Genomic DNA, 11,812 nt, shown 5'->3' on the forward strand with positions numbered 1-11,812 from the left:
ACATGAAACGCCACTAATTATACTAATTTTGGTTAAGTTGTGGAATATTGCATTTAATTTAAAATGCTCTAATAATTAGACTATGCGTTGATTAAATCGTTTTAATCAAAAGATTTAATTTAATCAAAACAATTTAATGTTTTGTTGTAGGCGAAAGCATTAAATTGAAGCCTACTAGAAACAACGATAACTCAATCTAATATTTCCACTAAACAGAGTCTGGAATGTTCAGTCAGCTGCTGTATTTTTTGTTTTGTGAGATGAGAAAACCGTTTGTGTACATGTTGAGAAGAGAAATATATTTTCATTAACAGCTTTATGTTTTTCCAGGGTTCATCATTTAAATGACTCATTAATGTACCCAATGCCCGTGTAAACAGACATGGGGTCTTATGGAGAAACCCTCACAGGAGTGATATTTATCATTTGTATGATTATTATCAATAATAATAATAGAAATGATGGTGATGTACATTTTTTGTCAACTGCCTGTGAATGATAATTTGACAATTGTTTGTTAACCTAAAACACAAGAATAATGCTTCATTAAAAAGTGTTTTTGATATTCCGATTATCGAGTGATCTTTGATCAATAATTTTGTCTTTTCAGTGGTTGGACTGTCAGTTATTTGACTTGAAGCAGTCAAAAGATCCTATATATCCCTGTAGATATGATAAAGTTTAACTAGTAATAAATGCCAAGGGCAAGTATTAATAAGTAAAGTTTATTTATGAAGCACCTTTCACAGATATAAAATCACAAAGTGCTGTACAATAAAAATCCATTTTAATTTGTTATTTTTAATCTTTATTTTACAAGGATAAAAAACCCAAGAAAGCAACAAGAATGGGAAATCTCTCTAACAGAATGACCAAAATTAGTAATTCAGATCCTGCATTGGAAAATTACATGGTAATGTTATTACCATGTAATGACATGGTTATTACCATGTAGTTACTTTTCAGTTTTATTTTCAATAATTTTTTTATGAGACTGAAATCAATAAATGAAGGGTTTTCGTGCAATGCTAAATTAGAAATCAATTACCTTTTGGATTGATTAACCTATTGGAGTGATAGATCTAATAGTATTTTGTACTACCAAGATGGCAGCCTAAAACCCATCACCCTCACTGGTTGTTGGCTTAAAATGGACATGCAGAAGCTAGCAATTCTTTGGTTTAAAACCCTCTTTAAAGTCCACGTGTACTTTAAACACCTTAACAGCAAAGTTAATTGTTTATTAGCATCAACATTAGCAGAGATTTTGGCTTCTACCGTTAGCGGATAATGGACTCAACTGAGGTTAGTTAAGGGTTATTTTATGTAACCGAGTAATAAGAATAAAAAGCTCATGTTGGATGATTAAAATAAGTCAATAACCATCTAAAGTGCTTAACACTACAGACACTTCAGACACTCAAAACAATATTCAAATAATTTATCATATCTGCAGTAATTCCTTCAGTGTTGATATCTGTATTCCTGACAAGTTCCTGTTTTCTATTAAATTATGGAAAATAATATCACTGTTGCTGCGTCGTTTCTCAACCTCATTCCATTACGGTTTTCCGTGGTTTCTGTGGGAAATTTGAACACTTCTGTAAGAATAACAGAACAAATAGTTTTCGATGCTGTTGAAGCTCTCTGCAAACCAGGAATTTGACTTTAAGACTCCTGCTTGTTGACCACCCAGCTTCTATTCCATGTTAATCAAATTTATGCTCTTTGGGGATGAGTCTGATCTATACACTGTAATTGGATCAAAAGGTGTGGGAACTTTTATCCACACCTTTCTTAACACACAGATCCTATCAATTTCTATGGAACAATAAACAGAGGGAACCTCAATTTGCAATGTAACATTCAGTACGGATAAAAAGAAGCATTAATAACTTGCAACATTTTATTAACAAGTGTGTTTGTTTCATTTATAGCACAGCATCATACAGATTAATAACTTCACCCTGTCCAATCGTTGACCACTCGTCTGAACCTCAAACTAAGTGTTCGTCCGTCCACCTCATGATCACCCCACCATGGACCTCTTCCTCCCTCTCAGCCGTACCTCGTCAAGCTTTTTGATGACTGACGCCGACATCTTGGAAGTGGCAGCGTAGCTCTTTAGCAGCTTCTCAAACAGCACGTCTGTGTCGGGGTGAGTACTGAGAAAAGCCTTCTCCAGGACAAACAGATCCACGCCCTTGTCCTCGGGCAAAGCCGAAATGTAACTCAGGCCGAAGTCGATGAAGACGAGCTCCGGTTCCGTGGCCTCTGGCCGGTGCCTCAGCAGCATGTTGGAGGTGGTCAGGTCGCCGTGGATGACGTTCTCGTCGTGCATTTTGGCTAAGATCCGACCGACTCTCTCGGCTAGCTCGTGCAGACCTCGGTCTGCGCAGGAGTCGCGCCGCTGAACGGAGTTGATGTGGTCACGCAGAGTCGAGGAGCCAACGATTTCCTCCAAGAAGATGCAGTGGTACTTGTAGTCCACGAAGTAGACAGCTGGAGCCGGAATACCTGATGAGGAAAAATAAAACATGGTCAAGTACATTACATCAGTCTGTTTAAAAAAAAAGAGTTTCTTTTGTTTTGTTTTTGTAAAACTATTTTAAAAAAATATTAATTCAATCTGAATATAGAACTCAAAATATTGGGACAAAATTGGGCAAACAAAAACTGACAGTGAATTTTCTTAAGAAAATTTATTTATGAAAGACAGCAACCTAAGAGGTTTATGTGTTGCTATATTTCACACATGTTTAAGTTTAATAAGGTGAGAGAAGAAATTAAATTCTGTTTTTTTTAATTGAGCATATAAAACATAGCCTTTCATGTTATGAAAAGACGGTCGGCCATCTTGATGCAATAGAAAACTCGGGTTTATAGGAGAATGGCCGCTTATCAATTAATCGTTAGTCAATTGATAAGATCAATCAACTGCAGATTAACTACATGGATGTTTACTTGGAAGTTTTGTTGTTGTTGTTGCTTGTCTACTTGTTTCGACTAACTGTAACGCTATTTATTTATCTATTTGGGCAGAGACCACGTACAACATTTCATCAACCTTTTAAAAGAAGAGATGCCTGATACCAGGCTATAGGGAAAACACTAAAATATGATTTAACAGATCATGGTTTAAAGCCAGTCTACACACACACACACACACACACACACACACACACACACACACACACACACACACACACACAAATGTGTGTGATCAGTTACGTACATACTTGATAAGTCATTCAGATCTCACTAAAATCAAGCACACCAAACTACAGACCAATTCATGAAATAATTGATTTGCCTTCATCAATAATGAATACAAATCTGCTTATTTATCAGACATATTTTTGCCAAATTACTAGAACTTTGTTGATGGTCCTTAAGGGAAATACTGCGTTACGGAGGCACTTAACACATGATATGAAAACATCGTTGTTGTTTTTTTTGTTTTGGTTTTATAAACACTGGGTGAACGTCTGCCGAACTTCACCGAGGACCCACCTGCTTTTCTGCAGCGCAGGATGGAGCGGACCTCATGAGCTGTTCTGCGAGAGTTCAGCTTGTCGTGCAGCTCTGGATGTCGGTAGAGTTTAGGAAACCTTTCTTTGATTATTGTCGGCTTTCCTAAGAACGCTGCCCGATACAAGCGAGCTTCCGCTCCTTGTTTGACCAACTCCGCCGTAGAGAGAAACTGAGGGACCGCCATGACGCTCCGACGGGTCCACTCGGAGAATGTTCCTCCTTCTTCTTCTTCTTCTTCTTCTCCTCCTCCTCCTCCTCCTTCTTCTTCTTCTTCTTCTTCTTGGATTTATTGGCGGTTGGCAACAAACTTTTAGTAGCATTACCGCCACTTACTGGTATGGAGTGTGGTTCTTCTTCTTCTTCTTTTTGTTTTTAATGGCGGTTGGCAAGCAACTTAATGGTGTGCATTACCGCCACCTACTGGTATGGAGTGTGGATCAGGACGCAACTTAAAAAAAAAAACACTAAATCCTTTCTATCAGTTTAGTTTTCTTAAGAAATTTTATGAAATAACATAAATAAGGAGTGTGGTTCGTGATGGTCTATCTATTTATATATATATATATGAACTCCTCCTCCTCCTCCTCCTCCTCCTCCTCCTACTACTACTACTACTAATAATAAATGAAATAAATTAAATAAATCCTACCTATACATATAAATATAAATAATTTGTAATGACACTTGTTCTCTGAGCTACTGCTGTAAGTTTCATATCAACAGGACAATAGACAGGGGATGCAAATATTGGCTGGCTCAGAAATTAAAATCATCCTCCTACATTAATAGACTAGACAGTAAAGGATGATATAAAATGTTCTATATAACGGGCTTCTGTTTTGTAATGCGTTAAGCTATTATGGTGTTAAAAGAAAAATCGGGGGATTTTCAAACCATCTGCGGAGAACATTTTCATCAGACACTGAAAAACCTTCGACTCATACAGTGTGTCTCAATAAAGGTGTAAAAACCGTATTTATTTCAATTAATCTGCAAAATAAAAACCCACCGTTTTAGGGCTTACATGGTTATGAAACGTGATAATGTTACGAATATCTTTAAAAGTTTCGTCTTCGGTCATATTTCAGAAATAATAACGCCTCGAATCAGAAACGAGGTAAAACAAGAAACTTTTTTTCTTCGCCGTTAGGCACTTTTAACAGCAAACCAAACGCGACGTTTCGGTGAGGATCAACCTTCTTCAGGCCGTTTGCTGTTCCAACTGAGGAACTCAGTGCAACAACAACTATTTATAAACAAAAACTCCAAACTTCGAATTTACAAAGTATTTACAGTCAGCCGGGCTCTGATTGGCCCTTAGGATTCATGTTGCAACGTCATCTGTATCCATGAGGGAGGATGAGGATGATGATGTCATCATTCTGGGGAGGACAGAGCTGCAGACACACACTCTTCTGTTTCTGAATCTGTTGTGGGTAAAATGTGTTTTTCCTCTAAACCCTCCACTAGAAACAAAAATATAAGATCCTTATTTCAGAAGAACATTGCTACTACACCTTATGTGACCCACTACTGGAGACAGTTTTTGTTTCTGATATCAAATGGTCAACGGTTTGGACTCTGCCCTCCAAATACATCATTAGGAACAAACCTTGTGATGTGTGCTTCAAACTTCTCCACTGGTGCTACCCTGCAAAACAAAACCTGCACCAGGATATAGACCGTAGCTGCTCTTTCTGTAATTTGGACAATGAGACAATAGTCCACTTATTCTGGAGGTGACCCTTCGCTGTCTCATTCTGGAAAGACTTTATTATATTCAATCTCATATTCTCAATAGTTTTTCACTTTTATACACAGATGTACTCTTTGGTTTCTACAATGTCTGTCCTGCTAATAAGAATCATTTTTATGTAATTAATCTATTGTTAATTCTAGTTAAATTTCATATTCATAAATGCAAATTTTCTGGCAAAAAGCCTCTATTTGATCTGTTTTTATCTGAATTACAACACTATGCAGGGTCTATATGGACCTCTACCAATCCCAGGGCTGTGGGGAATCTGGAAGCCCTGAAGTTCGTTGGTTGTATTCCCTGAAGCGATGCCTTGTGTTTGTTTCTGTTTTGGCTCCTTGTGTTATGCTTTCTGTTGTTTTTTTTCCCTTGTATCCCCTGGCACTTTGTTTTTCTCGTTTTCCCCTTTTGTATACATTGTATTAACATTTTGATGCAATAAATAAAAAATAAAAAAACTCCAGTAGCAGCACGGGTCAGCACGACGTTGGATTTCCATATTGGATTTAACATTGCATTTCTTTCATAGCTTTTCTGATACATTGGTTGGACAGTCAAAATGTCGCCATTTAAAACTGATTTTTTTTAACAATATCCCAAATTAAACAAATGCTTATCTTGGCTCTGGATTGGCTAAACACAGTCAGAAAATACAGGAGTTCTTCCACGACACCAGCAACACCAGAAGTATGTGGCAAGGCATAAAGGCGATCACAGATTACAATCCATCCTCCCCCCCAGTGGGTGAAGTTGATGCTGACTTTCTAAATGGACTCAATAACTTTGTTGGGAGGTTCGAGGCACTGAACAGTACTCCAGCAAAGAAAACTGTTCCCCACCAGGAAGAGGAGGCACTCTGCCTGGACACAGCCGATGTGTTAAGACTCTGAAAAGAGTCAACCCACGGAAGGCCCCAGGCCCCGACAACATACCTGGGCGGGTGTTCAGGGAATGCGCAGGTTCAGCTGGCTGGTGTCCTAACAGACATTTTAACACCTCACTGGACCAAGCCAAACTGGACCAAGCCACAGTGCCAGCCTGTCTCAACACTGCCTCCATCATTCCGGTGCCAAAGAAACCTCAAGTCACCTCTTTCAACGATTACCGGCCTGTGGCACTGACTCCCATCATGATGAAGTGCTTTGAAAGGCTGGTAAAAGAACACATCGTCTCCAGACTCCCCTCCACATTTGACCCGTTCCAGTTTGCCTACCGCCGAAACCGCTCCACTGAGGACGCCATCTCCTCCGCCCTACCTGAGCCTGGCTCACCTGGAGGAGAAGAACACTCATGTGCGGATGTTGTTCCTGGACTTCAGCTCAGCGTTCAACACAATCATCCCACAGCATCTGGCAGGAAAACTGGGACACCTGGGCTTCAGCACCCCCCTGCGCAACTGGCTGCTAGACTTCCTCACCGACAGATCTCAGTCAGTCCGGATCGGACAACACACCTCCGATGTCATCGGGGTCAGTGCGACGTGTTCTCATCCGTCTCTTCCTGACCCAGGACCATCCCACCAGAGCAGCAGGCCGAGGCAGATGAGCTGGCTGCCGCTCTCTCTGAGCTGCAGGCCACCACCGTGCATGAATACCAGGAAGTGGTAGGCGCCGACACGGACACACACGGTCGAAGTTGTGGTGTGTAATGGTGTGTTCAGTTAAAGTCTGACACTGTCGTTTTCCTTTCAGAACGTCAAAAACGAAAACATTGCAGAGTGGAAAACCAAAATAGCAGAGAAGACGCAGAAGCTGGTATGTGATCCAGACTCGTATGTCTAAGCTCGCCGAGTCTCTGCTGTGTCTATAAACGTGTACATGTGTGTCTATTTGTGTTTCAGTCCCAAGTGAAGGTGGACGTCAGTAACCTGAAAGAGGACATCACCAAACTCAAGTCTCAGATCGTGGAGTCTCCAGAGGAACTGAAGAGCCAGAAGGAGAAGATGAAGGAAGCTGTGAAGAAAATCAAGAACTCCATAGTAAGTAGGAAAATGTTTGGTCTGCAGATGTAACTCGATCTTTCCTGCGTTGCGCTAGTTACTAGGATTAAACCGTCTGTTATATAAAAGTATATAACAATCTAAGGTCAACTCTATAAATCTATAAACTGGATGTATTTGGGTGAAAAATAACCAACTTCTGTAGGACAACATTACAAAAGGTTTGGGCCTAAGAGCACAAATGACTGGACAAAACCATGATGAAGAAATGAAGAAAAGATAAAGACGGGGAGCGCCTGATCTTAATGTCACATCATAGCAGTTTCTGAAGTGTTTAGTCAAGCATAAGAACAATCTGAGTAACAGAAGACATTTTGTGTAATTAGAATAACATAGAAATACAACCCTGTTACACAATAGAGCCAATATGTTGGGATTTCTCGCACACCCGTTTAATTTTTACAATTTTAAATTTTTTTTCCTTTAAGGCAGAAACAGACGAGTATGTGGTGGAGATGCAGAACAGGGTGCAGAGCGTGGCCCACGCTGAGGCCGAGCTCCAGCAGATGAACAGCCTGCTGCAGGACCTGGAGAGCAGCATGAACAACACCAGGCTGCGTCAGGAAGAGGTACGCTCCACTCTTACATCCACCTGGGTGTCGGGTTTCAAATTCCTAAGCTTCCATCTTTTTCAGAGACGATCCATCTGACTGAGCTATCGTTCGGTGTTTAGATGTTCGAAGCTAGAAGAGACATGCCTGCAGCCAGAAGACGATTCTACAAAATAAACGCCACACGTTTCCTATTTTTATTTGTAAAAAAATTTTTCCATTCACATAACAGTTATTCAGTCACTTGTGTTGCTCTGCTGGGTGAAACCCCAACAAAACGGTTTGTGGTTGTGGTATGACAAAATATGAACAGAACAGCTGTCAGAGTGGGGAAATGTGACCTAATGTTCACTGTAGAACGCACACAGTAGAAGTTGGTAAAGGGAAAACAATATTTAAAGTTTTTTTTTTGTTTCTAATGTTGCATGTTAACAGTACCAGGAGCTGTTGATTCAAAGCGAGAAGATGCAAAAGGAGCTGAAAAGTCTGTGCAGCGAGGAGGTCCAGCTGAAGCGGGCTCTGGGCATGAAGCTGGATAAGGAGTGCAAACAGAACATCCGCAGGCAGAAGAAGAGAGAGACGAAGGAACAGCATGTCCAGGAAGTGCTGGGGTACCGACTCAAACGTCTCGACCCGTAGAGTTAACCTGAGCAATGCGTTCGTTTGGCAACCTAACACCAGCTGTTCTCCAGGCAGTGCAACCAAATCCACCAGAAACGCGAGGAGATGGCGGATAAGATCCAAGCGATCATCGGAGAGACCCGTCAGCTGAAGGCCAAGATCAAGAGCCTGAGAGACGTCTGCAGCAAAGAGACGGAGAAGGCCCAGGTACGTTGATGATAGGCCCAGGTACAGCCTCTGACGTTTAAGGGCGAAAGCTTTGCGGGGCTCTAGAGGTAGGTAATTTTAAAGACACACGTGAAAGTGTGACGTCTAAAACAAAGTTTTGACATTAAAGCATTTCTATCAACAGGACTGAAGTAAGGAAGAGAGAACATCCAGAAACATTCAAAGAAAAGAAATCCGAAAGCCTAGAGAACTGTTCAACTAAAGAAGCAACATTAACGTACAGTACTGAAACGAAACAAAATGACAAGCACAAGATCTTGTATTCTTCATTGATGACCCTTCCTTCCACTGCATCATCGTGCACCTCCTTTTCAGCCATGTCCCAAACCTCACAATGACACAATGGACAAAAACAAAGGAAGTCGCAAACTGCTACTTCTTAGCAGATCCGTGGCTAGTTGTCAGAGCTGAGCATCATCACTCACTCTAAATTTTGCTCACTCTAAATTGCGTGTCAATCATATGAAAACCTTAAAAATCATAAATAGGCCACCCATTCCCTTCGTAGCTATGTGCTTTTAAAATGTAAGGTGATTGCGCCCTCTACTGGTGATTACGGAGCACTGGGATCAGTCAGACTGTTGGTATTGGAATAATAGAAGCAGCTGGGCTGCAGTACACTGCCGGTATCTCTGGCCCTCTCTGTTACTCATTGCTTCTTCAATTGAATTGAATTGAATTCAAAAATACTTTGTTGATCCCAAAGTAGAGGAATAAAGCATTCTATCCCTGAAATTGTGATTCCTTAAAACCTGATGCTTCCAGTGTTCAGGTTCATTTTCTGTCTGAACACATAGGAAATCTTAAAAACTAAGTTTCTAGTTGTTTCCATCATTTATGTGTCTGTTGAAATGGAGTTACAACAATGTGGGAAAAATAAACGTTTTCTCACCGAGAGAAGCTTAAAATGGCCATTTCTTAAAATCTGATGCCTGTTTTGAATGTTCAGATTGATTTAGTGTCTAAGCACACCACGAAGCTTAAAATGGAAGTTTCTAGTTATTTTTGAACAGACACATGTTTGTATGGGGTTAGTGCCAGTGGACGCCTTATTTCCATTTCCATCTGCCTCCTACAAATGAATTTGGAGTTGCTCTTTATTTCCCAAAGTTATGGGGGGAGGAAAGGAGAGAATCGATATTTCAGCTGCCAGAAATAATCCGTTCCCCCTCCCTAACATGGGAACAAATTAATTTTCCAGAAAGTCTTTAACGGTGCTTATTCCTCTCTTCATCAACAACGAATCCTGTGAATTTGGTGACATTTTATCATTATTTGCCAAAGTTATGAGGGGGGAATTGTATATTTTAGCCATCTGAAATAATCCGTTTCCCCTCTATAACATGGGAACAAATGTTAAACAAGTCTTTAACTCTGTTTATTCCTCTCTTCATCAACAATAAATTATGTAAGTTTGAAAACATTTGCTCATTATTTGCCAAAGTTAAAAGGGGGAACCACATATTTTAGCTGCCTGAAATAACCTGTTCCCCAGACATAACATGGGAGATAATTGTTTTTCTCACAATCTCCTTTAACTGTTCTTAGTCTCCTCTTCATCAGTAACAAATCCTGTGAATTTGGTAATATATACCCTTTATTTACCAAACTTACTTGGGGGGGAACCATATATTTTAGCCACTTGAAAAAATGTGTTCCCCCTCCATGACATGGGACCTTATTATTTTTTCACAAACTCTTTAACTATGTCGATTCCTCTCTTCATCAACAACAAATCCTGTGGATTTGGTGACATTTGATTATTATTTTCCAAAGTTAAAGGAGGAGAACCAAATACTTTAGCCACCTGATATAATCCGTTCCCACTCTATAACATGGGAATAAATTAATTTACCAGCAACTCTTTAACTGTTGCTTTGGAAACATTTGCTCTTCATTTCACAAAGGTAAGGGGCTTTGGGGTTTAAACTATCTTTCCATAGCTACCTTATATTAAAGTCCTGTAAGGATAAATACCAAACATAGTTTTCAAAATGTCACTTATTAACCATTATACAACATACATAAACCAACACACCACAGCAAACTCAGGAACCTAAGGCAAACATGCAAAGTACTGATTTTACTGGTTTTATTTTTTGCTTAATTGATGATATTGTTTGTTTTTTTGCCCCTGTTTTATTTATTTTTCTGCAGGCTGAGGTTGATGCTGCTGTCCAGCTGCTACTGAAGCTGAAAATGGGCTACAAACAGATGACTGGTCAGGACTACAAAGCAGGACGTCAGTGAACGATGCTGCGCCGAACAACAGAACGGCAGCAGATTTGGCCGGTGAGGACGACACGGTGGATCCATGGACCGTTTCAACCACCAACGCCAAGGGAGCCGATTATGACAAATTAATAGGTGAGAGTCCAGTTAGCTTTAAGTCTGAGGGGAGGGATAATCCACCGTGGCGGATTGATAAACAATGCTTTCTCTTATTTCATTTTATTTTGTATTTTTAGTGAGGTTTGGGAGCAGTAAAATCGACCAGGAGCTGGTGGATAAAGAAGGTTTGTGGACAGAAGCCCCATCGCTTCCTACGAAGAGGAGTTTTCTTCTCACACACATGTTTGTTCTTCCAATTAATAACTGACAGATTAATCATATTAATGCAAAACTTTTCACATTATAACTATGAACTTCAGTATGCTCTATTTTAGTGCATAATTTAGCATAATGTTTTACATCTTTTGGAAATAAAAATGATTTCCGATTGTTTTCAGCTCCCTCACTGCAAAAACACTAAACCTCACCACGTAGTTTTGGTCCAGTTTATTGTGCAAACATCTTAGTACATTTAGGATAAGACACAACTAACTTATGAGTAACTTTTCAGGAAGATATAGGAGCTTGTTTTACGTCAGTGATTCCTTAATATTGATGGAAAAAATACTAGATTATTTCACTTATAACTGGGGAAGAATGTTTTGTTTTAAGTATCATATTCTGTGAATGGAACTAATAATTCTTCAGCAATTTTAAGGAATTATTTACTTAAACAAGCTTCTATATCTTGCTGAAAAGTTTAGTCATTTTGTCTTATTTTAAGTGTACTAAATTATTTTCACTAGAAACTGGACAAAAAGAAAAAAAAACTTGGTAAAATGTTGTCTTCAA

The 11,812-nt window shown here is 39.6% G+C and overlaps 2 protein-coding genes across 2 annotated transcripts; one reads left to right on the forward strand and one right to left on the reverse strand.

Moving 5' to 3' along the window:
- Nucleotides 1–781: 781 nt before the first annotated feature.
- On the reverse strand, nucleotides 782–3,799 carry LOC111608011 (TP53-regulating kinase-like). Its single transcript, XM_023330157.1, has 2 exons — nucleotides 3,514–3,799; nucleotides 782–2,517 (listed from the first exon to the last, which is right to left on the reverse strand). Exons 1-2 carry the CDS (start codon nucleotides 3,716–3,718, stop codon nucleotides 2,030–2,032), a joined length of 693 nt encoding a protein of 230 aa, XP_023185925.1. The 5' UTR covers nucleotides 3,719–3,799; the 3' UTR covers nucleotides 782–2,029.
- A 1,725-nt stretch (nucleotides 3,800–5,524) lies between these two features.
- On the forward strand, nucleotides 5,525–8,677 carry LOC111608004 (kinetochore protein Nuf2-like). The gene is made up of 7 exons (XM_023330151.1): nucleotides 5,525–5,580; nucleotides 6,800–6,893; nucleotides 6,982–7,044; nucleotides 7,131–7,268; nucleotides 7,718–7,858; nucleotides 8,276–8,451; nucleotides 8,533–8,677. The coding sequence occupies exons 1-7, from the start codon at nucleotides 5,525–5,527 to the stop codon at nucleotides 8,675–8,677; spliced, it is 813 nt and encodes a 270-aa protein (XP_023185919.1).
- Nucleotides 8,678–11,812: the final 3,135 nt, after the last annotated feature.

This window comes from Xiphophorus maculatus, unplaced genomic scaffold (assembly GCF_002775205.1).
Source record: "Xiphophorus maculatus strain JP 163 A unplaced genomic scaffold, X_maculatus-5.0-male Unplaced_Scaffold_BN236, whole genome shotgun sequence".
Classification (NCBI taxonomy): domain Eukaryota; kingdom Metazoa; phylum Chordata; class Actinopteri; order Cyprinodontiformes; family Poeciliidae; genus Xiphophorus; species Xiphophorus maculatus.

Excerpts from the sequence above, each read along its gene's own strand:
- LOC111608011 (XM_023330157.1), bottom strand. The coding sequence starts at position 3,718 with ATGGCGGTCCCTCAGTTTCTCTCTACGGCGGAGTTGGTCAAACAAGGA. Across the intron at positions 2,518-3,513 it reads CCTGCGCTGCAGAAAAGCAG|GTATTCCGGCTCCAGCTGTC; the intron begins GTGGGTCCTCGG and ends TTTCCTCATCAG.
- LOC111608004 (XM_023330151.1), top strand. The coding sequence starts at position 5,525 with ATGGACCTCTACCAATCCCAGGGCTGTGGGGAATCTGGAAGCCCTGAA. Across the intron at positions 5,581-6,799 it reads GGAAGCCCTGAAGTTCGTTG|GACCATCCCACCAGAGCAGC; the intron begins GTTGTATTCCCT and ends TTCCTGACCCAG. Across the intron at positions 8,452-8,532 it reads CATGTCCAGGAAGTGCTGGG|GCAGTGCAACCAAATCCACC; the intron begins GTACCGACTCAA and ends GCTGTTCTCCAG.